This window comes from Glandiceps talaboti, chromosome 6 (assembly GCF_964340395.1).
Source record: "Glandiceps talaboti chromosome 6, keGlaTala1.1, whole genome shotgun sequence".
In the NCBI taxonomy this organism is placed as follows: domain Eukaryota; kingdom Metazoa; phylum Hemichordata; class Enteropneusta; family Spengelidae; genus Glandiceps; species Glandiceps talaboti.
The window spans coordinates 9,687,547-9,715,199 of record NC_135554.1 but is presented as its reverse complement, the minus strand read 5'-3'; the positions used below and the strand labels follow the sequence as shown (position 1 = coordinate 9,715,199).

The following is a 27,653-nucleotide window of genomic DNA, read 5'->3' as shown; positions in this document are numbered from 1 at the left end:
CATCTACGTAGATGGACATTGGTTCTGCCTTCACTATGGTTACAGCATTTTGTATTTTTGGCTGACCACCAAAATATACAAAGAAAGTCACAGCACACAAAATAAACAACAGACTGAGTAGACAATAACGAATGCTAGAGGAAGAAATCATTTTCGCTGTAATCGTGACGGGCAATGTTCTAAGGGAGTCTTCATTAAGAACAAGGGGGGGGAGCTCGGTCAGATTTTATAAATTTGTTGGGGGGGGGGTGAGACCAAGTTTCAAGAAAATAAAATCAGGAGCCAGGTATATTTTACAGTGTGTCCAATTCCTAACTTTGGCAGTCTCCCAATTTACCACCGCTGCCACACCAGTAGCCCATCCCTGCCACCGTTGTTACATAATATCAGAACATACCATTACTTGTGAGGTGAGGAGTTGATGGTGAAACCATGAAAGAAGGGAAGTGGTATGAATTGTAAGATATGAGGATTCTGTCATGGAGCAGGAGTGTCGACCTTTGTCGTCTTCGAGGGTCTTGCCATCAGCTTTACTAATTTGGGAACGTAAAGAATGTATGGCAAAGGGGAGGAGGCGAATAGAAAATAGGGAGGACATGAAACAAAATGGAGGTGCGTAGGAGGTGAGAGGCATGAACATTCTGATGTTCTGAAAGGTGGGTTCTGTAATACTTTGCTCATGATTTGAACCAAATTAAATCCTACTGAGGAGTGGTTGTTTACCAATGCAAGTACATTTGAAAAATTGTCGAGACCGAAGTCAACATCTTTAAAACATCTTACCTAACGTAACTGTGTCTCTCCTCACATCAAAACTTACAATTAATTCACTATATATGGTTTGTCAGCAGCGACTTGATTAATATCATCTGATACTATGGCAATATTAAATCTCCATAACCGATGTGGCAGCAGTAGGATGTAGAATCGGTGGCGGCGATGGGATACCAAAATCACCAAATAATTATTTATAAAGTTAGGCAATACAATGACAGAGTCAAAGTAAAATGTGACCCTCCCCAACCCCATTTTCTAAAATATGGTCCTCCCCCGAAGACTGATTTGTAAAAAGTGAACCCCTCCCCCTTGTAATTACTGAAGCATTACAATTCTGCTGATGCTAAAAGTAACACCTTTTAGCACCTTCTTACACCTGTACCCATATGGTGAATAACGCCACCAGCCTATGCTTTGGGGCTATGTGTAAATAAAACTTGTTTGTCTAAACTAAGCATCTTGCTGGAACTCGTTGACACCTCTCAATCCGATAATGGTCAGTAGTTTTACCTCAGATCACAGACAAGAAACTGTGTTCCTTGCCTGTGCTCAGATGTTGTACCATGGATCACAGTCCTGCTTGCAGACGGTGCACGCGTTTCGCTCAACACCGTCCTACGAAAAGTAACCGTCCTATAGCGAGTGCGAAAACAAAATACTTTCGCACCAATAACAAAATAATTACATATAATTTTTTTTTTATAAAGCTATCAAATATTAGAAATCGGTCGAATATGTACTCATTTTGCATCTTTTTGACGATAGTAGTCGCTGGTACGATCACAAAAAGTGTCGAAATCGGAACTTTTCCAGTTCCGACTGATTTCAAAGTCCCGCCTTACAAACTCCGCCACATTTGATCGGGCGTCCACTTGGGCATAAATTTTACGATTGAACTTATGATTCCGGGATTTCTGGTCCTCCGGACTGGGACTAGTACTTTTGTAGCCAAGGCGAGGTAAAATTACTAAATAGTCGATTTATTGCTGATATTTGAACACAGATGCGTTAAATCTTTAGTTACTAGCATTTCAGGTAAGCCCAGGTTTCACAACTGTAGGCGACTTACTCCGTACGCAAGCAGGTCGACATGGACCCTCAGACCACTAGTGGTCAACCGGTCTGAGATGGATCATAGACCCTACGAAATGGATGTAGCCTAGTAGAAATGTCTATATTTGTGAACAGTAAGGAATGTCTCTCAGATAGACTGTGTCCATGACTGTACAATGTTGTGTCAATCAAGGCCTCTTCGCAGGTTTGTGAAAATGATGCTGGGGACTAATCTCCATTTCAAAAAGGGAAGTTTTTCTAACTGAAAAAGGTGTTTGTCCTGAATGTTCGATAACTTGCATTTCCGTCATTTTCTCGTCTCTGTTAATTTTAGCGACGAAGACATGAAGGGATATGATATTCCATAGAACGCCTTTTGTTTATCAATTACAAACAATAGCATGTGAAGGGCGATATAATGTTGCCTTGTCCGAGAAACGGGAAGTACACTAGCTGTTTTCACTTCACTGCTCACACTTACATTGAAGAGCTATGTAGTCAGTAATCTTGGCTAGTCTATTCTATTGTCAAACAGAATTTTCCCTCAAATTCAACATCACTGTCAGAATATATTCGAGAAAGGTTTACAACGTTTAAACTTTATTCATCCTGGATTCAATAGCAAGTGTACATTCTTTGATCACGGATTTGCGAGTGCAAAACATTATAAAAGCACGGGACTGCAATTTTGTGTTCCATGTCTGTGTAACCTCAGATCACTGAAAATATTCATTAGTGGTCTGAGTCTGAGTTGGAACACATCTCCGTTTATAGTGCTAGTTGTGTGTATTCACTAAGCCGTTTCAATATAATAATCATATGGGCGTTTTATTTTCAACATCACGCAAACCATTGGCCTCTTTTCATGGTAGCGATTAGTCTATCTGCTAGACCTCGGATGTTCTTCCGATACAAATGAAACACGACCGAACATCGCTATCGAGGATGGCAAGCCCTCACTGCGAACTACGTTCGCTTATAGTAATTAGTATCGAAAGAAAACACGAACATCTAGCAGCAAGACTAGGTAGAGATTTGACAGACGCCAACAAAATCGAATTTTAGACTCTAATATTACTCTTCGCACGTACAGAGTACTTTTTATAGGATAATATCATAAAAAGTGAATCAGAGCAAGCATCTAACCTAGTCTAAAATTAGATTTTATCCGATAATGGATATTTGTGTAATGTCGCGTCTTCATGGGGTCAGGTGTAAAAAAGACGGGTCAAAGTTTGGAAATGTGCACTCAGAGAACAGCGACACAACTGCTGACAGAGAGTTCTCAAATCATATTTCAGAGCTAAGGTGGCTATTGTCCTGCGTGTTCATTATAAAGCGGCCAAGTTCGCGTCACAATTTGTAAAATAACGCTACGACATTATACTAAACAATAAAGAATAAATAAGCCTTTGAAGTTTCTGTGCTCCTACTATAAATACTTCCTATGAATCTGGCCACAACTACTCATGTCCTAGTCTAGCTGCTAGACCTCAGGTGTTATTCCAAATTTACAATACGACAAGGATGGGCGTTCGTCATCACGGCGAACTTCGTCGGGAGAAAGCCCGAACGTCTAGCAGCAAGACAACTTTCTATAGTGGTCTGAGCGCACCATGCATACAATGAAAAGATGGAAAAGAAGATTATGCAAATACCCGACACTTCTTTATTTCTGTTGATATAGATGATGAGGCCAATTAACACATTTCTACCAGCTTAGCATATTAACTAACCTCGGATTTTCGAGGTTGGGAAGTTCTCAATTGGTCATACTTTAGCATCGGAGAGAATTGTAATGGCTCCCGAATTCCTCTTTATGATATAGTATAAAATGTACTGAGAGTAAAATTGGGGTGTTTGAAGACAATTAAAAGTCACTTGTTGCCTCTGTTTACTAATACATGTCCTTATTATCAATAAAAGTGCTCACCATTGGTGAGTTCCTCCAAAAAGTTCAACACAGATATCTAGCGCCAGTACATGGCTTCGTACATTAGCCAGTACGTTAGTTTGTTTGACAGTTGACCTTTCCCCAAGGTCACCTCTCTTGTTTACTGCGCACGCTCGGCATCTTCGCGCTCCATTGTTTGCTGTTGTAAATTCCCTAGGGTTCGGAACTCTGTAATAAACCGTTCCATATTCATCCGACATTTCGTGTCTGGTTGTCGTCTCAGCGTTATTGGTATTAGTGAACTCATCCACATTGGCGTGGTGGCAGCTCCGATCGTTCCTTACGTCATCGAGAGTCAATACGGACAATTTCCGACTCAATTTCCATACAAGGCAAGGTAAGACGTCTGCACGTATACAGTGTACAGCCAGTCAGTTCACATATGTAACTGGAAAACACGCATTGTCTTCAATTACCCGTACTTACATCCAGCATGGCAAGTTTACAACGAGCTCCAAAACAGTGGTGCCTGAATAAGTCAGAGACAATTACATGATTTGAAAGTTGGCGTCAGAACCTGATATATACCCTGTCCTTGGACAACAATTTCACCGAATTTCTGGCTGAAGGCTTTCAGTGGAAAAAGAAAACCAAAACTATCGCACATAGGGGACTCACCGACGATGGTGCACCAATCGACGAAGCCAAACGCCGTACTGCACAACAAAAAGCTTCTGCCCTTGAACTTATGTTGGGTCAAATTGCGAATTTTTGTCCAATTATTGCCCGTAATACCATCGTTCAGAAATCGACATCAATTGACTGTATTTGGCAGACCATACGTCTGCACTATGGTTTCCAGTCAACAGGCACCTCCTTGACTTTGCCAACATCCAACTAGAACCAGAGGAGAGACCAGAGGACCTCTTTCAACGAATAACAGCGTTTGTGGAAGACAATTTATTACGCACGGGCAGCAACATCACACACCACGATGAGGCTCCTACCGAGGATGAAGAATTGTCACCATCACTTGAAAATTACATTGTCTTACACTGGCTCCAGCTTATCCATAAAGATCTCCCCAGGTTAGTGAAACAACGTTATGGCACCGAAATAAGAACTCGCACTCTTGCATCCATAAAACCAGAAATATCTATGGCTTTAACATCACTTCTAGACGAGATACGCTCTACTGAAGATGCCACAGTAATGCGCACTGCCATGTCACGTCCATACCATAATAATAACAATAATTCTTCACGGCCTCGCATCCTTCAAGCCTAGAGTGAAACCTAAATATGAACACAAACATCGTTCTTGTCCACTATGTAAACAAGCCGGCCGTCCAGACAAACACTTCCTAAGTGAATGTGAATTCTTACCCGACAGTGATCGTAAGTTCATAACAAGAGCTCGTCTGATTGCAAACATTATCGACGAAGACGTAGGAGACGATAGTCAAAGTGATGATGAGTGTTCCCGACATGACAGTGGAGACACAACTTCAGCTGGTGTACTTCGCGTAAAAGTCCGTCAGTCCCCATACCTGGACACATACTATGGCTACCAGACCGTTCGGCTAACCATCGACAGCGGTGCAACAGGCAATATGATCCGTCTATCAACCGCTAAGCGTCTGAACATACCTATCAAGCCAAGCTCACAATCTGCCCACCAAGCCGACGGATCCTCACCCCTCAATATCGTTGGTGAAACCAAGTTCACTGTAACGCGTGACGACTCAGAGTTCGTATTTGAAGGCCTCGTGACCGACAACCTCGACGTCGACATGCTTGCAGGTACTCCCTTCATGGAAGCCAATGACATCGGTGTTCACCCTGCAAAACGTCAAATATCGCTTGGAAACGGCACAGTTTACACTTACGGCTCCTCTGACAGCCACAAACATGCCATTCGTCGCGCACATATACTTCGTGCCCCTGCAAAATCCACCACAGTGTGGCCCGGTGACTTCATAGAAATAGCACTACCAGTAGAGCTCCAACACACTGACAGTACTTTTGCACTTGAACCGCGGACGGACACCCCATTGAACAACAAACGCTCTCCCGTAAAAGCATGGCCCGAACCAGACATCTATGCTAGCTTGTCTGGCAAAATTCGTATACCAAACTTATCAAAGGCACCACAAACTTTGAAACGCAACGAGCACTTCTGCCAAGTCCGTCCTGTCTTCATTCCCCCTACCGACAGCAACGATACAGTCACCTCATCTGCCAAGGAAACACCGAGCAGTAAAACCACCAGCTTGCATTCCTCCACTATTATCCTCGACCCTGATAGCATTCTCACCCAGCCTCAATTAGACAAGTTCCACACTACACACCTAGACTTCGACGAAGTATTCAACCCATCTATAAAATGCTACAATGGAAGATCAGGTCCATTTAAAGCCACTGTAAACATGGGACCGGTTCAACCACCACAACGTAAGGGACGTCTTCCCCAGTACTCGCGCAACAAGCTCACTGAATTACAGCACAAGTTCGACGAACTAGAGAACATGGGAGTTTTCGCCAAACCTGAAGACCTACAGGTGAATGTTGAATACATAAATCCCTCATTTCTAGTAAAAAAGAGCAATGGAGGCACTCGACTCGTCACCGCCTTCACTGACGTAGGACGCTATAGCAAACCACAACCGTCCCTCATGCCAGACGTAGACAGCACGCTACGACAGATAGCCCAATGGAAGTATATCATCACAACTGACCTTACCAAGGCATTCTACCAGATCCCGCTATCCCGCGACTCACTAAAATACTGTGGTGTTGCCACCCCGTTTCGTGGTGTCCGCGTCTACACACGTTCGGCCATGGGAATGCCTGGCTCGGAAACTGCTCTCGAGGAGATGATGTGCCGTGTACTAGGCGACCTCCTTGCAGAGGGGTCAATAGCAAAACTAGCTGATGACTTGTATTGCGGAGCCAACACTATCGATGAACTTTTAGACAACTGGGAACGCCTACTACAAGCCCTTCAAGCCAACGATTTACGCCTCTCACCAACTAAAACTGTCATTTGCCCAGCCACAGCCACTATCCTCGGTTGGGTTTGGAACCAAGGTACCATTCGTGCTAGCCAACATCGTATTGCCACATTATCATCTTGCAGTCCCCCAAGTAAAATTCAGGGCCTTCGCTCATTCATAGGGGCATATAAAGTTTTAGCAAGGGTCATACCAAAATGTGCTCACCTCCTTGCACCGCTCGAAGCAACAGCTGGTCACCAATCAAAAGACCCCGTCAATTGGACAGACAGCCTTCTCCACACATTCCAATCCGCGCAAGCTTCATTGTCATCAAACCGGACAATAACTCTACCACGCCCATCTGATCAACTTTGGATCATCACCGATGCCGCTGTCAAAAGCCATGGGATTGGATCTACGCTCTATGTATCGCGCGGTGATAAGTTACGCTTAGCCGGTTTCTTCAGTGCGAAACTCCGTGGACGTCAAGCAACGTGGCTCCCATGTGAAGTTGAGGCCCTCTCTATTGCCGTTGCAGTTAAACACTTCAGACCTTACATCATTCAGTCCCACCACAAGCCCTGCATACTTACCGACAGTAAACCATGCATGCAGGCTTATGAAAAGTTGTGTCGTGGAGAATTCTCCGCTAGTCCTCGTTTGACCACATTTCTGTCTGCCGTTAGCCGATATCAGGCCTCCGTCCGTCCGTCACCTTGCTGGTTCCGAAAACATACCGTCTGACTTTGCAAGCCGTAACGCTGAAGAGTGTAACACCCCGTCATGCCAAGTCTGTGTATTCGTACAACAAACAGAGGATTCAACTGTTAGATCCCTTTCTATTAGCGATATCACCTCAGGTAATGTCAAATTACCTTTCACCAACAGAAAAGCCTGGCTGAACATACAATCAGAGTGTCCAGACCTACGTAGGACACACGCACATCTGACACAGGGCACCCGTCCATCTAAGAAACTTACCAATATCAAGGATGTGAAGCGATACCTTAACAACGTCACAATCGCAAGAGATGGTTTACTCGTTGTCAAAACCACCGACCCGTTCTCCCCGCAGCGTGAGCGTATTGTCATACCGCGCCAAGTCTTAGATGGTTTGATTACTGCCATCCACATTCGCCTCAACCATCCATCCAGTCACCAAATGAAGAAGATCATACATCGGTACTTCTACGCGCTCGACATGGACAAGTCAGTCCAACAGACATCTATATCCTGTCATCACTGTGCCTCCCTCAACAAGGTCCCCCACAACGTCATCGAACAGTCCACCACACACCCACCAGAGGCTGTAGGCATCTCCTTCTCCGCCGATATAATCAAACGCGAACGCCAGCTCGTACTTGTACTCCGCGAAAGCGTCACATCATTTACCACAGCCAGTCTTGTTCAAAATGAACGCCACGACACACTCCGCGACGCCCTCATCCAACTCTGCATTGAACTGCGACCCCTCGATGGGCCACCAGCGGTTATCCGTACCGACCCTGCTCCAGGTTTCTCTACCCTAGTGAACGATGACCTCCTCCATAAGTACCACATATCAATAGAAATTGGGCGCACTAAGAATCGCAATAAAAACCCAATCGCGGACAGGGCTATCCAAGAAATTCATGACGAACTCTTACGCCAAGACCCGTTATGTGCAACTATCACACCACTTTCTCTTTCCACCGCAGTTGCAACCATCAACACTCGCATCCGCTCAAGAGGCTTGTCAGCACGCGAAATGTGGACACAGAGGGATCAGTTTAACCACTCACAACTCCCCATCAATGATCGCAAACTAATCATTGACCAACACTCTCAGCGCCTCGCGAACCACCGGTCCAGCGAAAGTTCAAAGACTCCCTTAGGCAAGTCCCCAATGCAATTGTACATCTCATGAATTCGAGAGGGGGAGGGGGTGGGGGTACTGTATAAATGCAAATATTAATTTCGGTGGGGGGGGGGGGAGGACATGAACTTTCTCGAGAGCATGAGGAGGAGGACAAAAATTGGTTCGACGAAATACTTTCTGTTTAGGCCCCTACCGTAAATTCTACTCGTTTTTCGTAGATCGAAGCACAGGGATTAATTGAGTAGATCCATGTATAAAGGGATAAAGTTTCACATCTGCTGTCTGTAAAACATAACAAGTAAATAAATTATATATTTGAAATTCTGAAATTTGAGAATTGCGATTATCTACTTAGCTACAGTTATTTCTTGTATATAATTTATTAGTATTTCACTATCTATTTTTCTGGCGATTTGTTCAGATAATAAGGTTTGTCGATTTTGTCAAAAGTACTGAATAAACAAGAGACCCTATTCTAATCATAACAAGCTGATTTCACACGTGTCACGCTCTGTTATAACACAGACAATTAAGATAACAAAGCTATGTAGATAGTATATTATCCGTGTGGCATATGTTTGGTTAAATCGCTGTATAGATTGTCGACCACTGATCACCAGTTCGGGTTCAAACCAGGGCATGGTACTGAATCACTGATACGTCGATCGTTTTGAAAGAAATTTTAAATCATTATTACCGTCGTAATACTCCCGTTTTTCATCACTTTCATGGATGCATCTAAAGCGTTTAATTATGTTCGTCATGATATTCTTTTCAATAAATTATTAGACAAAGGGTCAAACCTTACTTAATTAAGATGTTAGCATAGCATGTACAGGTATCAAGACTTTGTGGTTAGATGGAATGGGTGTTTATCTGAATCTTTTAATTCAAAGAATGGAGTTAAACAAGGTGGAATTACTTCACCTCTTTTTTTTTCACTGTGTATTTAGATGATCTCAGTAAGAATCTTTCATCACTTCCCTATGGCTGCCTTCTCGGTGGCTATAAAGTGAACCATTTAATTTATGCTGATTATTTAGTTATTATATTTACTGGAGCCTATGGCCAGCAGATGTTTGCTGATACTTGTGGCCACTATGGTATTAAAAAGTAATTCTAAACTTTTTAAATGAGAAAAAGACAGTTTGTATGCTTATTCAACCTAATGTACGTAGGATCAGACCAGTTCCAATTTACCTGAATGGTAGACTGCTAAATTACGTCAGTGTTTACAAATACTTTGGTCACTTGATCACCTGTGACCTCAAGGATAATGTAATGAGGACATCCAGGCTCAGACTCGACTTTTTTTTATGTCAGAGGTAATCCGTGACTTTAAATTTGCGTTCCTCTCTGTGAAATGTCACTTGTTTTCTGTCTTTTTGATATTCCTTTTGTTCTTATTTGTGGAGTATTTTCTTTGTAGATACTTTTAATGCAGCCAGGAGAGCTTATTCCCAGGTTTTCCGTAAATTGTCAGGTGTAAAGCATTCTTTTATTCAGAACAATAGCGCAATGCTTGTCAGCTTTTCGATTTTAACCTTTGATGAAATCATTAGGAAAAAATCTCTTAGCTTTCTGAGGAGATCGCATCTCTCAAGTAACCCGTCTGTGGTTGCTGTTTTATCTCTGTCAGTGTTAAAACACAGTACTCTGTGGAGTATTCACTACTGGTAATTGCTTCATTTCGATCCCAAATGTTTTTAGCTTAATTCTCCCCGTAGATCTCATTCTCACCGATTATGTATGCTTTAGTCCATTTCTTACCTTAACTAATTAACTCAATTTCATACGATGGTATTGATCGGATATGTTGTCTTGGGTGATATACTATCTATATTAGAATCCATGCGGATGGGGATTTTAAACTTTGGGTTTCCCATCACCAAAATTTAAAATCGCCATCCACATGGATTCCAGGCTATGTACTATCTAGACAACACTTACGACAACAACAACATTACTGCTAACTACCAAAAAAAAAAGGGGGGGGGGGGGTTATGAAACTTCTTGGAATACGAAATTCTGACCTATAGCTATTATACTTGTTTACATGATGTACCCCATTATTGGAAAATTAATTTTATCAAGTGTGGAGCTTGTATACTAAACATACTGTCTTATTATTGAAATATCATTAATTATGCAACTTAACCATTAATATTATAAGCTATATCAACAAGCTTTAAGACGCATGTACTTCTTTACCATCAATGCAAATACTAAATTATCTTTCTAAAGATATTGCCTAATTATCAAAAATGTTTCGTTATGCAAATTACACATCAGAATTAAAAACTATATAAAAAACTACATCAAACACACCTGATTTGTAATAGATGTGTACATGTCAAGTTATATGAAATTTGAAGTTTGTATTCTTATAAGATATAGCCTAATTAACGAAAATAATTTATTATACACTCATTAAATAAACAAATATGGCAACAGGCTTTATAAGATTTGTGTCCTTTGTTATATTGAATTTAAAGTGTGAATTCTTAAGATATCGCTTAATTACTGAAAATCATTAATTATTCAAATAACTCCTTGAAATTACAAGCTTTATCAACAAACCCCATAGGACAAGTGCTCATTGCTATGGTTGATATAAATATCAAATTATATGAAATTTAAAGGTTTCATTGATGACATGGCACTTGTTGGTCTGTTACTTGATGAAGACTCTTTAGCTGAATATTTTTGTGACATTGGAATTTTAAAGAATTGGTGTAAAGACAGCTTTTTAGAAATGAATGTTTCAAAAACAAAAGAATTAGTTGTAGCACATAAAGTAACTGACCAATTCACACCTGTATCAATGAATGGAGACTCTGTTGAAGTTGTCACTAGTTTCAAATACCTTGGGTCAATTCTCGATGGCAAGCTCTCCTTTGCCGAAAACACAGACTATATTGCGAAAAAAGCTCAACAGAGACTATATCTCCTTAGGAAATTAAAGTCATTCGATGTCAGTCAGAACGTACTGCAATTGGTGGATAGATCTATTTATTGAAAGTGTTTTGACTTTCAATATAATCCTTTGGTATGGTAATCTCAAGGTTAAAAACAAGAGTAAACTTTGTTGTATTGTAAACACAGCAGAGAAGATCATTGGCTGTCGTCAAACAACACTGGCATGTCATTATCATACGGCAGTTAACAGGAAAGCCCAGAAAATAGTCAATGATTATATGCATCCTTACATAATTCTTTCACTAAGCTCCCATCTGGTCGGCGTTACAGAATGCCTCTTGCAAGGAAAAACCTTTTTTAAAAAATCGTTCGTTCCAACAACTGTGTCTATTTTAAACTCACTGTAAGGTCATTTTAAACTCACTGTATGTATATGTATATGTATATGTATATGTATATATTGTACTTGTGTAAATTGTTTGTAAATTGTGTTTTGAGCCGAAAGACAAATTTCCGCATTCATATACGGATAATAAAGTTATTGAATTGAATTGAATTGAATTCTTATGATATAACCTAATTATCGAAAATCATTAATTATGCAAAGTATTCTTTACATCTGTAAGCTAATTCAACACAATTTATAGGGCATATGTACTTTGTAATAGTTAACGTATGTACCAAATTATTTTGAATTTTGAAGTATGCATTCATAAGATATGGCATATATTAATAAAAACCTTTAATTATATAAAAGCTAATTAATTTCCTTTGGATGTTTTACCACAACCTAATCACTACTTGTCATTACCATACAGAAAATATTTAGTAAGTGTTATTAGAATTGATGAAGTGGTTTGTGAGATATCGTGTCAATAGACAGACAGACAGACAGACAGACAGACACACACACACACACAGAAGCATAACAGGAGGTAAAAATATATGTATAGCTTTGGGGGGGGGGACACGAAAATTCTTGGTTTTATTTCTATTATATTTTATCAACTCATTAACGAGTCATTAATTATGCAAATTGCTTATCAAAGTCCATAGCTGTGCATCAACTTCTTTGTAGAAGCCATGCATTTATTATCATCAATGTATACATCTGATTAAGATATTTGCCTTCTGAAGATATTGCCTAATTACCAAAAAATCATTAATTATGCCAATTTACTCATTAAAACCTAAAAATACATCACCAAACACTTTTGGGCATATGTGCTTTATTATCATCAATGTACATTGTCTAAGCTTTGGAAGCATGCATTCCAAAAATCTTTCATAATTCCTGAACACTGCAATTATGCAAATGACTCATTAACATTCATATGATATTTACTAATCCTGATCAGTTTTTCATTTTCTCATATGGAAGATGTTTACCACGTTTCATGTGAAGTGGCCCAGCAGATTCAGAGAACATGATGACAAGACAGACACACACACACACACATTGCCATTTCAAAACCCTTTACATAACAGGAACTTGAGGTGACTGGCCAATACAATCAAACAGAAAAGAATGCCTAATGCCAAACTACCATTTGGGTAATACAGACATTCCTGTAAATTCTGCTCATTCCACACTCAAAGAACAATGGATTCAGGTTAGATGTGTTGTAAGAATGTAATCATTTTTATTATTAAGACTTTATATTTTGTACAACTCAATTCAATTTACATGCCATGTTGCTATAAAACAGGATTATATCTTGTGTCTGTTGGTATGCCAATCTGGTTAAAAGCTGTGTCAATAAGCGTGTCTGTCCCTTCCACTCCATTATTTGAAGGCATTCTATATTGTATATATGTACACATTTAAAGTGAGAGTAATAGACAGATCAAATACATAATTCTTTCTCGATCTCTGTGCCGTATTAATATGATTGTACTGTTTTCTTTTAGAGGCACAGCTGTTTTCACTCATTTCAATGGGTGGTCATGTTCCCTTGGTTTGTCAGGAAAGTTTTTTGTTAAAATCACACGGAAAAAGTGTAAATTTTCCAAGAGTTCTTTCCTTATTTAATTCGGGTATCAAAACTTCAGTGCAAGGACTGTGTTGTGGAAACCGAGGTCTGTGATTTATATTTAGTGTCTGATACGAATGCTTTGTAATCTCAAATATGACTGAAAATTAAACTCACAGGAAATCTTTCACATGCTAATTTTCATCACTCAAAATTAGAGCAGTCAGCTCTAAAAAATTTAGTCAAATTTTAGTCCACTTCTTACACACAAAACTACTATTTCAACTGAGTGTAGTTCCTGTCAAGGTAAAGAACATGCTGGCTAATTACATGCTTTATCACTGACATCAGAAAAGCTTAAAGTTTTAGAATTTGACATAGATAGATAGAATCATCAACTAAGCCATGCATCTTTTTACTGCAATGTACACCACATAAGTAGCTACTAGTATTGGCAGACGATCTCGGTGCAGTTAATCAATCAAACACAATTCATATCATTCATATCTGCTTCCTTGATTTATGCCATCATGTAGTATCCATCACCAAAATTTATCAGCTCCACAACAGGACTGTGGCAGGCCTGGCCTACAGAGCCTGCATAGGCACTTGGATTCAGGTCTGTGGCAGGCCTGATCTGACAGGCCTAGTGGGACATGCCTGTGGCCGGCCTGATTTGACAGGCCTGTCTCATCAGGGCTGTGGCAAGTCTGCTGTGTCAGACCTGTTGCAGACCTGATCTAACAGATCTATGGGAGGCCTGTCTCATCAGGGTTGTGGCAAGTCTGCTGTGTCAAACCTGATCTGACATGCCTGTCTCAGGGCTGTGGCAAGTCTGCTGTGTCAAACCTGATCTGACAGGCCTGTCTCATCAGGACTGTGGCAAGTCTGCTGTGTCAGACCTGTTGCAGACCTGATCTAACAGATCTATGGCTGGCCTGTCTGACTAGGGCTGTGGCAGGTGTGCTGCATGCCTGTGACAAGACAATCCTGTCACAGGGTGTGTATGGCAGTAAATTCTATTTAGTTCATTCAACAGGTCCATAGGCCTCAAACTCCAAAACTGAGTTTTTATGATAAAGAATGCAATTATTAAAGATCATACTATGACACCAATCATGGCCTAGACATATTTTATTTTTGAATACAAGGCATCTTCATACAGATCAATATATTGTTTATACTTTAGCCCATTTCATATATTTTTACTCTAAACAGCCAATCTTGTCTCATGACACATATAGTGAAAAGTTTACCACACGGTAGTGTCGACTTTGATGCAAAACAAAAAAATGCAAAATAAACAACTTCACCCTAGAATTCATTTGAAATCTTATACATATCATATGCAGCACCATTTCTCATTCCGTTTATGTAGTATGTCATGAAAATAAACACCCAAACATTCACAAATAAACAACCAAATAAACTTCCCTGTATTCAAATTGTTACACACACATATTTAACTTGTGACTGTCTTTATAATTTGAGAGATATAATATTGGATTTTCATAGCTGAAAGTATTTTGTAATTACTGAATGAATGACTTTTTTGAAACTTGTCTGGTTTTCGTTGTATCATATGCATGTAAAAAAAGAGAGCTAATTTCCTACGTATACATTTTTAAGTGGCCACATATGGATGAGGATTTGGTATTTATTTTGGATTTGTAATTTGTAAAACAATGTTATCATGGCTTCCTACTCGAAAGATCAATGTGCAACAACATATGTAAAGTCCTTGTCTGTAACACAATAAAATGCAAAAGATTAATTTTAATTTTTTTTTAGCTTATTGAGCCACAAACACAGACTTGGTCAATGTATAACAAAACTAAGCTAGTAGAAAAAGATAATAAGCTCTTACGAAAGGCATCCCTGCGTAAATATTAAACTAAGTTTGGATTGTTGAAATACGAGTCCACCATTGCACACCATCACATGTATAATTACAAATGCTAAATACATCATACAAGACTTTGTCTGTTGTTGTATACATGTATGTTGTCACTACTTTTTCAATATCTCTATAAAATTGTGTCTCCTATAATGTGCTCAGTGTGGAACTCAAATTACACACACACACAAAAAAGCTTCAGCTATTTGGCAAGAACCCATTGCAGGCAGTTGTGTTTATAATAAATCTTCCATTGCATGTATTTTAAAGTGGCCATATGGAGGAAGATTATGTATTTATTATATTGGATTTTTAATACGCAATCCTCATCCATATGGCTACTTTCAACTCAAAATAGAACACCATATATATTGCTTGTACTCTGTTGTACTGAACAAAAGGGCAAGTCACCACTGAGGGCGCTGTGACAAAACCACTGTAAACAATACATACCCCTGCGGTAACCAGTTCTGGTGAGAAATTGTGGCAATTTGAAGATGCTCTGTTTACAAAATTTTGAATACAAGATTTCTCGCTCTAATTTTAAACCACGATTTGACAATATTTTTCATTTTTACAATGTGATGACTGAAAACTGAAATTACACAAATTGGCAAACGTTACATTCTTCGTAAAAACATTACCCTGGTTATTACACAGTCAAGTATCTAATGTATGTCACCTTACTATATGCAAAACACACTAGAAATACCTCTTAAACTTCATAGAAGTATTACCCTGTTTATCACAGTCCAATGTCAAAGTGACCTTACAGGGAGTACAGCAGACAGACTTCTCTATCAGTATCACTGCCAACAAGCAAACTATTCAATTCTGCTACTCCATGTCAATGATATGATGAAAATGAACTGAACTCAGTCACACAAATCACTCTGAACAACGTTATCTTGTAGAATGACAATATCATCAACTATTGCAAATCTTAAGTTGCACAGAAACGACAGACTGACCAATCAGCCTCAAGATGTGCTGCCCAGACAACCATGACCCATTTCTTGATTATTTCAACACTATTCAATGACCACTTGAGGTGACTGATATCTGCTGGTTAAGTTAACCAATCAGAAACTCTCTTCTTGTATGATCACTGCGAAGTCACTCCATGAGAAAGTGAGATATCTGTTATTTCTTATCACTGCAAGTAGTGTCTGCTAACTGACCAATCAGAAGCACTCTTCTTGATCACTGCCAAGTTACTCGGCCAACTGAGAAAGGCGTTATTTCTTATCACAGTAAATTTCTGGTACCAGACCAATCAGAAGCACTCTTCTTGATCACTGCAAAAGCACCCAAATGGCCAATCAAGATAGATGTTACAGATTAAGGTAATACATCAAACGGAGTTGTTCTTCTCAGCCTTTACAAGCTGCATCAGCTTCATGTCCTAGAGGATAGTAGCCCACATATGGTAACATGCTGCATTGACGACATTTTGTACATGGTCATGTATAGCCATAACATTCTTATCTGGCCTGTCTACTTCCTTCATTGGTTCACGGTACACAGCACAGAAATCCTACAACAGTAGAGAGTAGTGTAAACATCATATTAGCATAACAATAGTTAACAAGCCTTCACTGAAGACATAGCACCCAAACTTTTGGTCAGTCATGTATTGTAAAGAGAAAAGCCATCACTTATCTGACATCAACAATATAAGATTTGCAGGGCAGTGTGTGGCTAAAATGCACTTATCAGTGAGTTCTGCAAGTCATTTATCTGAGATCCCATCAAAATCATGACATAAGATATAGAGAACCACATGTTTCAAATTCTGTTAAGGATTTTTTAAAACCTTCACAAAAGCCTTGGTGTGAACTAGATTGTTCAGAATATTGTGTTTGTTTCAAAGTAATTATTGAAAAAAGTAAGTCTAAGTGCATGTAAAAGTGTCTCCAGCACATATCCAACAGAGCACCACAGGGTTAATTCATCCATAATGGTATGTGTGTATGTTGAAACTGTTCCTAAATGTACATTTTAAGCTTAAAGAACATCACAAATTACCAGAGTGAGAAATAAAAAATATTCATTGTACATGTATTATTCTGGTAATAAAAGCTTCTGTTTACTAAGATAGACACAATCTATTACTAATATAATTGTTGGTTGACATGGTAGACTATACATGTGGGTGAGAGCAGGTCCTCTGTTGTGCACCGACCCAAATCATCCTGTGATCAAGATAGTGTAAACATTGGAAGTCTCAAAACAGTACTGCAAATTTATGGACCTCTAAAATAAACTTAGTTTTCAAAGATGCCTCCCTACTGACACTATAATTCAACCAATGTTCATTCCTACTGAGACATCTAAACATGTAATTACACCAACGTCCATTCAATAGTTTATCACTGTTGTATCATCATGTTATGACAATAGTTTTAGTTTGTGTCTATCTTAGTAGTAAACTGAAGCCTTGATTACCAGAGTTGTGAGTACATACCGTTTTCTTAGAGTGACCGTCTACAGACAGTAACATCATCATATCAAGGTAATGTGGGTTTAGTATTGCCAAGTACTTCACTTCTCCGTCCTGGGATGTAAAACATCGGCTACTTTCTGGAAACCTGGTTTGTAACACCTTCATTAGCTTCTCATACCAGATACTCGGCAGAGTAAGGAGTGTTGCAAGTTGAGAGTCTATGTTTGTTAATGGTGTGCTGTGTACCATACGTAATAGTTCATTGAACTCTGAAAAATTGAGTTTGGTGGGCTGGAATAGAGATAGGACATGATAATCAGAGAGAAGAAATGTCATCTATGAGGATAATTCTTAACAACTGGAAGTTCACTTTTATGAAATTCTGACAATGTATCAACATAAATAAGAAATACCTACGGTATCTTCTTCAAAGCTGCCAGTTTATGTCTTCATATAAATCTTATTAACTATTATTACTCTAGTTGATACATTTACTAGTTTCTTTTAGCACCAAACAGTTATTGCAGAAATTCCAATGAAGAAATGTAGTTTTCTTCACGAATGCAATAAAGATTCTATTCATAACACATTATCTTCTTTAGTTTACATAGTAATCATAATAATTCTTGAAGTTGAATCACTAGCTGGGTAAAATATTCTTACACATTATATGTTTCAAGGAAAGCATAATATCAGCCCACAAATACATTAATCATATCAAACTAATATTAATAGTGATTAGTAAAGGATAGAATATTTATGGTCACTGATGGGAATAACTAAGACAACAGACATATACAGCTAAAATGATGTTGGTTTGGTATTTCACTCATGTAACATGATGTTTTTTACACACACTCAGATCACTTAAAATGCAACAGGAACAATTAAATAAGTGCCGTGCATAGTGCAGATGTAGAAGTAGTCAGGTTGATATGTTGTTTATCAGCTAGGCAATAAACAATTGTAGCTATTAATGAGTTATGTTTTCATTAGATTCCTGTTTTTACTGCACTGTGAAAGAATAGCAATGCTTATCAGTGTTCAATGTGATTGGGCAATGGATCCTGCTGTGTTTATTGTGTCTCTGTTATTGTTAGTCTAGAGTTGAAATATTTCTATTTTTTTTGTCAAAAATGTAATGTCCCATGAGTGAAACACCAAACCAATATCATTTTAGCTATAACAGGTACCTGCATGTATCTTTCAAATGAAGTAACTGGGCAAGTTATTTGTGTTCACAGTCTATTTCACAGAAGCTTACAAGCAGTGTGCCCTCTAATGATAGCCAAATTTTGTTGTGAGTCAAAATGAGAAAACTGGGATTTCTTGTGAGTCACTACATAGTAAGAGATAGGAGAACACCAAATTTTGGATGTATCACTAGAAATTGTGTGTCAGTGGCATGTCAAATTGGTTTAGAGGGCACATTGGTTACAAACACAAGCCTTTCACATTGAATTCAATACTAATATTATACTTAAAATTTCAAAAAATTGTCTCAATCGTCTGTCCACTGTCAATAATTGAAAGTCAACTAGTCATCAATTCTTAAATAGTCTTACCTTGTCATCATTTTCTCCTTCCATATCTTTCTTCTTCTTCTTCTTACTCTCCTTACTATCATCATCACCACTGATATCTCTAAAGTACATCCGTTGCCATAGCGTATCTCTCCTACAGTGCATTTCAACCTGCTTCACAATGATATTAATCTTATCAGCTGACGTCCTGGCCTGTGACATCATCAACAAGTGTCCATGTGTGGTCTCACGTGGCGGTATATCAGTACTGCGTAGTTTGCCGAGTCGTTTGGTTAATGTCAGTTTTGGGAAGAGATCTTTCCTGCTAGTTAAGATGACATAGTATTTGAGTTTTAGGAGTAATTTCCTGTTGATGGCTTCACTCCTTTCACCTTTTAAACCAGTCACTCTTGACAAGAGCTCTCGTTCACTTTTTGGATGTTTTTCTGGTGGTCTATTATCTCTGTCGTGAGATATAATGATACCGACTTCAAAGTCATCAAAATGCTTGAAACCATCGGTGTCTTCAAATGTACCCGCTCTTGGTGTCTGAGTAACCTATAAGCAAACAAACAAACAAACAAACAAACATAAATGTACCCAATGACCTTTGACCTCTTCTTCCACTAAAAGACATTCTATGAAACACAATGCACAGACATTCATTATGTAAATTTACACATATTCAAAGTTTAATCTGAAGTGTATAACTTTCTGTAATTTGTAAAATGTGCAAATTTTAGAATCGTTCCCCCCCCCCATAAAAATTGGAGTTCTTTTTAAAAGTAATAATACAAATTGTTCTCATAAATGAATGTGTGATAGTAGATCAATACAAATGAACAAATTCATTGCTGATTTTAGAATGTTCAAAAGTTGTCATATCACAGCTTGTCTATCAATAGTAATGTATGACACACTGTGAACACAGTTGTTTCTGTGAATTATGGTGGGGGGGGGGGTTGTTCGTCATTGTATTTGTAATTTATATGCCTGTAGAATACTTGTTTGTATCATACACTGTTTTGGATATCAGCTACCAATTTCAATTAAAATCACTTCTTTCCAGGCACACATATTGGATACAGTGTATAATTATCTGTATCTTTTGGTAAAACGGACAAAGAGTCAGGCTGAAGTAGATGAATAAAAATTGAAGTTTCTACCGAAACTAATTTCTGTGAAGAGAAAATACTCACCTTTATTATACTACTATTGGGTTACCCTTTTGCTTTTAGCCTAACTTCGCAAAATAAAGTCGTGACCCCTGACCCACCTGTGGCTATCCCATGATGCCCCTTTTCCCGCCAGTACTAAATTTTGTCATATTAACAGACAAAAATACGGAAAAGTACACAAAACAGGAACTGTGGGGTGGTGGGAGGGATTCACATAAAGGTGAGTATTTTCTCTTCACAGAAATTAGTTTCGGTAGAAACTTCAATTCTGTTCATCGAAAATACTCACCTTTATTATACTACTATTGGGTTAGAATTTGTCAGCCAATTAGGAGGGGGGAGTTCCTGACATCCCAATTATACAATGTGCTGACTGACACAGACTGGACCCAGAGACTGCAATTCAGATGCATCCTGGGCCATATCTCTAAGATAGTAGCTTATAAAAGAATTAGGAGAACGCCAGGTAGCAGCTTTGATCACTTCTGCTACTGGAATTCCTGCATGTACTGCCCAAGAAGTTGAGATGGCTCTAACTTCATGGGCTGTGACCCGGGATAACCTTAAACTATCATCAGATGCTTCCTGGTATGCCCATCTGACTGTCTGAATAATCCACTTAGAAATTATGGCTGCCGAACAATCGCTCTTGTTGTCGGAGTCATAAGGGATGAAGAGACGTGATCTCTCTCCTCTGAATGAGTTTGTACGATGCAAATACCAACGTATGGCTCGAACCGGACAAAGTAATCTCTCTTGTTTGTCAGAACCTACCAAATTAGAGAGAGGAAGAAGGGTAATGGGGGAAGAAAAAGACCCCAGTACCTGGTTCTTTGCTAAGAAAGATGGGTGAGGCCTGAGAATTACTTGTGATTCAGACCAGGTAATTCTCCCCTTGCTCACATCTAAAGCATGGATCTCACTGCGTCTTCTGCCAGACGCTAAGGCCAAGAGGAAGACTGTTTTGAGTGTCATTGCTCTCAATGAAACTGATTGCATAGGTTCAAAGGGAGCTTTCTCCAGTACCCTCAGGACTAATGCGAGATTCCACTGAGGGACCGAAATAGGTTTAGGAGGACGCTTGATATGGAAATGCCTAATCATGCTAGACAAAACTTTATCTTGACCAAAGTCTTTGCCTCCTGTACTCTTAATGGTAGATGCAATTGCTGCGCGGTATACCATTATAGTTTTTACAGCAAATTTCTTAACATTAAAGAGATCTAACAAGAAGTCTGCAAAGTCTCTGGTAGTGATATGGATTGGATCAATCTGCCTTCGCTGACACCAATCACAAAATCGTTCCCATTTGCTGTTGTAAGTGCTGAGAGTACTTGCCCGCTGCGGTCTTGCGATAACCGCGGCAGAGTCAATAGAAAATCCTTTCTGAACGAGGGATTTCTCGATAGTTTGAATACGTGAAGATGAAAACTCTCTGGGCTGGGGTGAACAATGCTCCGACCCTGAGAGAGAAGGTCTGTCCTCTGTGGAAGCCGAATTGGGCAATCTACTAGAAGAGACAGAAGCCAAGGGAACCAAGACCGATTTGGCCATAGCGGTGCTATCAGAATAAGGACTACATCCTCCTCCTGTACCTTGCGAAGGACCAGAGGAAGAATCACTATTGGAGGGTAAGCATACGCTAATATTCCCTCCCATGAGATTGACAGCGCATCCATTGCTAATGCCCTTGTGTCCGGAGTTGGAGCTACGAACATTGGCAGTTTTGCGTTGTGGTAAGTTGCAAAGAGATCCAGCAGGGGGGTTCCCCAGTGAGCGAAGACCTGATTTGCTACCTCCTGGGGGAGATGTCGTGCTCTTAGGGTTATGTCCCTCTCTTTGCACCAAAACATCATGTCCCAGAGCAGATAACAGAGGTCTGGTGACTTTGTGCCCCCCATTTGTTTACATATGCTACCACTGTCGTATTGTCGGAGTGGAGCAGTACGTGGCGAGCCGACACCAGAGTCTCGAATTGCACTAGGGCTAGAAAGACTGCCTTGAGTTCTAACCAGTTGATGTGTCTCTGACTTGTTACTCCCCCCCCCACTGACCTGAGGCCACCTGGGAGTCGCAGTGGGCTCCCCATCCCTCTTTCGAAGCATCGGTGAAAAGGGACAGGTTCGCTTTTTGATACGCTAGGGACCTCCCTTCTAGCAAATTGTTCTCGTCCACCCATCAAAGCAGGTGCAAGCGGAGAGACGGACGAATAGGATCCTTGAAAGAGAGGGGGTGTAATGATGGGCGCCAGAATCGTGAATCGGTACATGAAAATATGTGTCCTTTAGATCGATTGACGCCATCCATTCCCCTGGCTGAACAGCGGCGAGAATGGATCGCGTGGTCTCCATCTTGAACTTGGACACGGTCATGAATTGGTTCAGTGCTGTTAGGTTCAGAATTGGGCGCCACCCCCCCGGTTTTTTTGGCACCAAAAACAGGTGGTTGTAAAACCCTGGACCTGCATTGGTAGCGTTCACCTGTCTGACTACCCCTTTTTTGAATTGCTTCTAACAGAGCTTCTCTTTTTTGCTTGTTGCCTGGAAGCACTGTGACAAAGGGAGACATTGTAAGTGGTGGGTGACGTTCGAACTCTAGGCGATAACCCTCTCTTACTATTGAAAGAACCAAGGAATCGTCGGTAATCAGCTGCCACTCTTTGGTGAATGACAGGAGCCTTCCCCCTACTGGCCCTACGCTTGATTGAGAGGGTGTAGTAGGGGCGGCAAAGAAGACGGGAGCACCGTCAGGAATGTTGCGCGAAACCACTTGCACCCCTCTCTGAGGGTGGTCCGGGTTTGCTGTCTTTGTTCGTCACAGACCACTGAGGCTTGCCTCTACCACGGCCTCGGGAAGTCTGTCTGCCCCGTCCTCGACCCCTCTGTGAACCTCGTGAGATGTTTGTCACAGGGGACTTACTACTGACTGGGGACTGTTTGAAGTTTGTATGCGGTTTCGAACGAGGAGTGTCAAAAATCAAACGCTCCCGCTGCTTTGCTTCGCTGGCACGGTTAGCTATAGAAGTCAAAGTGCCAGCAAATAGAGAAGGTGCATCAATCGGTGCTGCGCGAACTTCCTGTTTTAATTCTGTTGGCAACACAATTGAGTTACGACGCAGAAAAGCATCTCGCTGAAGGAGTAACAAGGCAGCACGTGACCTAGTCGTTTGCTCAGTCACGTGGCTAAGTGCTTTATTAACTACCTGCATCAGACGAAATATCTTCTGTGAGTCAGGATGGGCGGACCTCATCTCTGACACCGTAGTAGCAAGGAACCAATCGATAGAGGAGAATATCCGAAGGGATAATGCGTATCCTTCTCCTAACCGTGATAAGTGTTTATTATCAATGGTAGTATTCTTAAAACCATCACGATCTTGGTCAACAGCGTCAGCATCAGTGTCCAGCTCTGGAAAGTTGACACGTTGATCGGTTGCGTGGGTACGATAAGGTTTCCCTGGATAGCGGAACCAAGGGTACCTATTCATTCGCATTGGCGGCTGACCTGGACCCTTGCCACAAACCTCTGAGGACACTCTACCCTGTACTGAAGTGACCATAGCTGAGAGGGGGAGTGTAGCAGGTTGATACTCCGTCTGTTCGAGCTGGCCCTCCAATGCTAAGCTTGTCTCAGACTGTACCGAATTCGTTGCAGTGGGACGGGTACATTTATCTGGGAACTGTTGATAAACCCATTCAACGCATTGACTAAATGGAATATCAGCAAAGCGTTCCGGAGAGGGCGCTCTCCCCTCTGATTCAGAGGGCGGCAGTCTAACCCGATCGTCATCCGAATGGTCAGCGCCCCCAAGGAGGTCGCGATCCTCTGGGGCCGTTAAGGACATTTCATCGGGATCGCGTCTCCATAGGGATCCGAAACGTTCGCCCTGTAAGCGGCAGAAACGTGTCGGTGAAGACGAGGGAGAACGCTCTTCACGCGTTACCGGCATGCGTGGTCTGGAAGAGCGTCTCGGTGAAAGCGATGATCTACGATCCCCGCGCCTCGGTGGACTGTGCGAGCGGCGTGGGGAACGAGAGCGATCTCTGCGAGATCGAAGTACCCCTATGTCACGTTCCGTTTGCGGATTGCGTGAACGACGGTGGCACTGGGAACGGTCATAAGGCGGCCGTGACCTCTCTCTATCTCTATCCCCTCCTCCCCAGGGACCCCTAGACTGATGGGTATCCATGGTGGGGGGGTAACCATAAGGTGACCAATAATTAGGTGGAGGCCAAAACCCTGTAGGTTGGCCAAAGGCAGTCCAAGGAAGTGGATTTTGTCTTGGATCCAAATCTGTGGAAGTTTCACCTTGTGGGTAGCCCATAGCATTGAATGGATATGGTAGCGTCCCCGTAGGAGGCCATGGTATCGACCTAGGATCAGGTGACTGATCATGTGATCCGCTAGCGGTAGGACGGGAAGTGCGTCTTTTGACTTCCGGTATTACCCCACGCGAAGAATCTAGACTATTCGACGGCATGGTTTGACGTTCACTGAACGACCCTTGAACGGTATGTGGACGGCTCGAAGGGTTTACGTCAGTTCGCCTGGGAGGTTCTCGAAACCGACCGCTATATTGAGGTGTCGGAGACGGAGAACGAGAATCAGCTTTGTAGGAAGAGGGGCTGTCTGTAATTACAGGACACTCTCCACTAACAATACCCGTATCAGGACGTCCCTTATCGGACGAGTCCTGCATAGGTCCACGAGAAACCCGTACTTCAGAACCCGTTGTGGTTAAGACCTCGCCCTCAGAAGGGCGTTTTGTCGTGGGAGAACCCACACTTACACAAGACTTACCTGAAAATTTATCTAAATCAGTGCTCGGAGCAGCGGAGGTCCGCTTACTCTGCTTTGATTTTGGTTTACGTGACGATTCAATAGGTTTATCGAATTCCTGCCACTGATCGTCTGCCCAATGACCGCATACAGTTTTGCATGGTGAAGTACGGGAACACTTCCGACAAGAAGGGCAAAATTTGTGGAGGTCCTCTATGTGGAAAACATGTCCACAAGACCCCTTCTTTTGGTTCGGAAGCATGGTTTGAAAACACGCTTTAAACAAACAATAGTCAAAAGCGGAAAAAGAATGAAACGGTCGTGTAACGGAATACAATAGACGACCGCTCAATACAAACAGAACAAACAAAGAAAAGCGAAGCTTAAAACAAGCACAATTGAATGAAAAGAATAAAAGAAAGGACTCAGCTGGGTTTCCAGGGACTTGGGTGCCACAGAAGTCAGCTATAAAAATCCACCAAGGCTTGAAAAGGCTAATTTGTCGTGAGCGAAGAAAATATACGTCTTCTTTCGCTCGCAAAATTTAGTACTGGCGGGAAAAGGGGCATCATGGGATAGCCACAGGTGGGTCAGGGGTCACGACTTTATTTTGCGAAGTTAGGCTAAAAGCAAAAGGGTAACCCAATAGTAGTATAATAAAGGTGAGTATTTTCGATGAACAGAATTACTTATTACAAATTCTATGTTTTGGTCTTCCTCTGGACTCATAAGGTGTAATGTATGATATGACTAGTTGGCTGAATTATAATGTCAAATCAAAGTCGTACACTACACTTTATTATTCCTGATGATGGTCATCTGCTAAAATGTTGATTAAAATGTTTTTAGTCTTGAGTCTGACATTTTGTCTTTTTACCAAATTATCTGTTTTACTTCAAGCCCTGGCTCAACCAACAACAACAACAACAACAACAACAACAACAACAACAACAACATGTGCAATCAAACTGTAGTTAGACAGATCTAGTACCCCTTTACAAACTTATCTGCATACACAGCAGAACTAGGCATTGATGTTGGACATCCAGAGAGATTGTACACATACCATAATATATTCATGGTCCCGTACTTCCGAGTTGTCGGCATCAGGTGAGGCTTTATTTACCATACGCATTGCTTTCATTGAATAATTGTGTGCATGTTGTAACATATACTCAAATAGTAAGTCTGCTGGGGTGTGTTCACTTCGGAATGACATAGTACCTGTTAATAACAAAATACATGGCTTTGTATATCAAATCACTAACATTTATGATTATCAAAAATAGTTACATGTATTGTAAAATTATGATCATATTTAATCCAGTCTAATGTTTTCATTATGAAAATTCAATGGAAAGAATATTTTAAAGGGGAATGTCACTCCAGGAAATAGACATTTTCATAAACTATGAGTTCTGGAGAGTCATTTCATGATTTTACATCACCTACAATTATTTGTGATTTCAGAAAAAACAGAAACATAAAGTTGAACATGTGCCTTTATAGGGTTGATCTTGTGCCTTTATAGGGTATATATACCCGGTATATATTATATCTCCATTTTCAGTTATTACACAGATGTAAGTCAGGCTGTGTTCTACTTATATCTTGCCTTTATCCTTGATAAAGAATATTAATTCTAAACATCAGATTGTATTTATTGATCAAGACTGTTTTACCCATTCTTTATGTACTTCTGTATAAATAAAACACCGGTATACAGTAAAATGTAAGAGAACTATTGTGGAGGATTAAGAAGGATGTAAGATACTTAGAGTGGTGAGAACTTCTAATGAGAACTTCTAATGTACAAAAATATAACAATTGCGTGACATACCTTCATATATATGACTGCGTGAGAAATTGGGACCCGGGGTGTAGAACTTGATAAAATCGGATAGAAAACTGGTGACATGGTAACCCTGTTGGAATATGATTTGTCTGCCTGCCAGGTAGGATTGGATGCAGCGTAGATGGAAATCAAATGTAAATGAATTGACGTGTATCAGGTCTTTAAACTTGTCACACTCATGGGTGAAGAGTACTGATAACTGTAAAGAAATAACAAACAAATAGTCAGTGTGGTTGTTAGCTGATACTACTACGGAAATCACGCTATCAACAAACTAAGATAAACCTAGTTACAACATTTTCATTTTAGGGGACTCAATAGTTATGTTACAGTCACAGTAGAGAGGCATTGCTGAAGGTAAGTTTTCATCAAGTAGCAAAACATTCACCCTCACTCAGTGTACTACACACTATTGCTACTTTACAGCAGAAATATTGAAGGGTCCCCGAAAGAATATGCATATCATACACACTTTATCATGTTCCAAAAGAACAATTTAGATAGAT

At 40.5% G+C, this 27,653-nt stretch overlaps 1 protein-coding gene across 3 annotated transcripts in view; it reads right to left on the bottom strand.

Annotated features, from left to right (window-relative positions):
• Nucleotides 1-13,135: 13,135 nt before the first annotated feature.
• LOC144436100 (KICSTOR complex protein SZT2-like) overlaps nucleotides 13,136-27,653 on the bottom strand; it is a 99,669-nt gene continuing 85,151 nt past the window's right edge. For all 3 annotated transcript variants that reach the window (XM_078124785.1, XM_078124787.1, XM_078124786.1), the window contains 5 exons: nucleotides 27,133-27,346; nucleotides 26,359-26,516; nucleotides 19,378-19,893; nucleotides 17,834-18,103; nucleotides 13,136-16,903 (listed from right to left, as the gene is read on the bottom strand). In XM_078124785.1, the coding sequence (XP_077980911.1) occupies nucleotides 16,772-16,903; nucleotides 17,834-18,103; nucleotides 19,378-19,893; nucleotides 26,359-26,516; nucleotides 27,133-27,346 (1,290 nt within the window). In that variant the 3' untranslated portion in view covers nucleotides 13,136-16,771. The remainder of the gene's footprint in view (nucleotides 16,904-17,833; nucleotides 18,104-19,377; nucleotides 19,894-26,358; nucleotides 26,517-27,132; nucleotides 27,347-27,653) is intronic.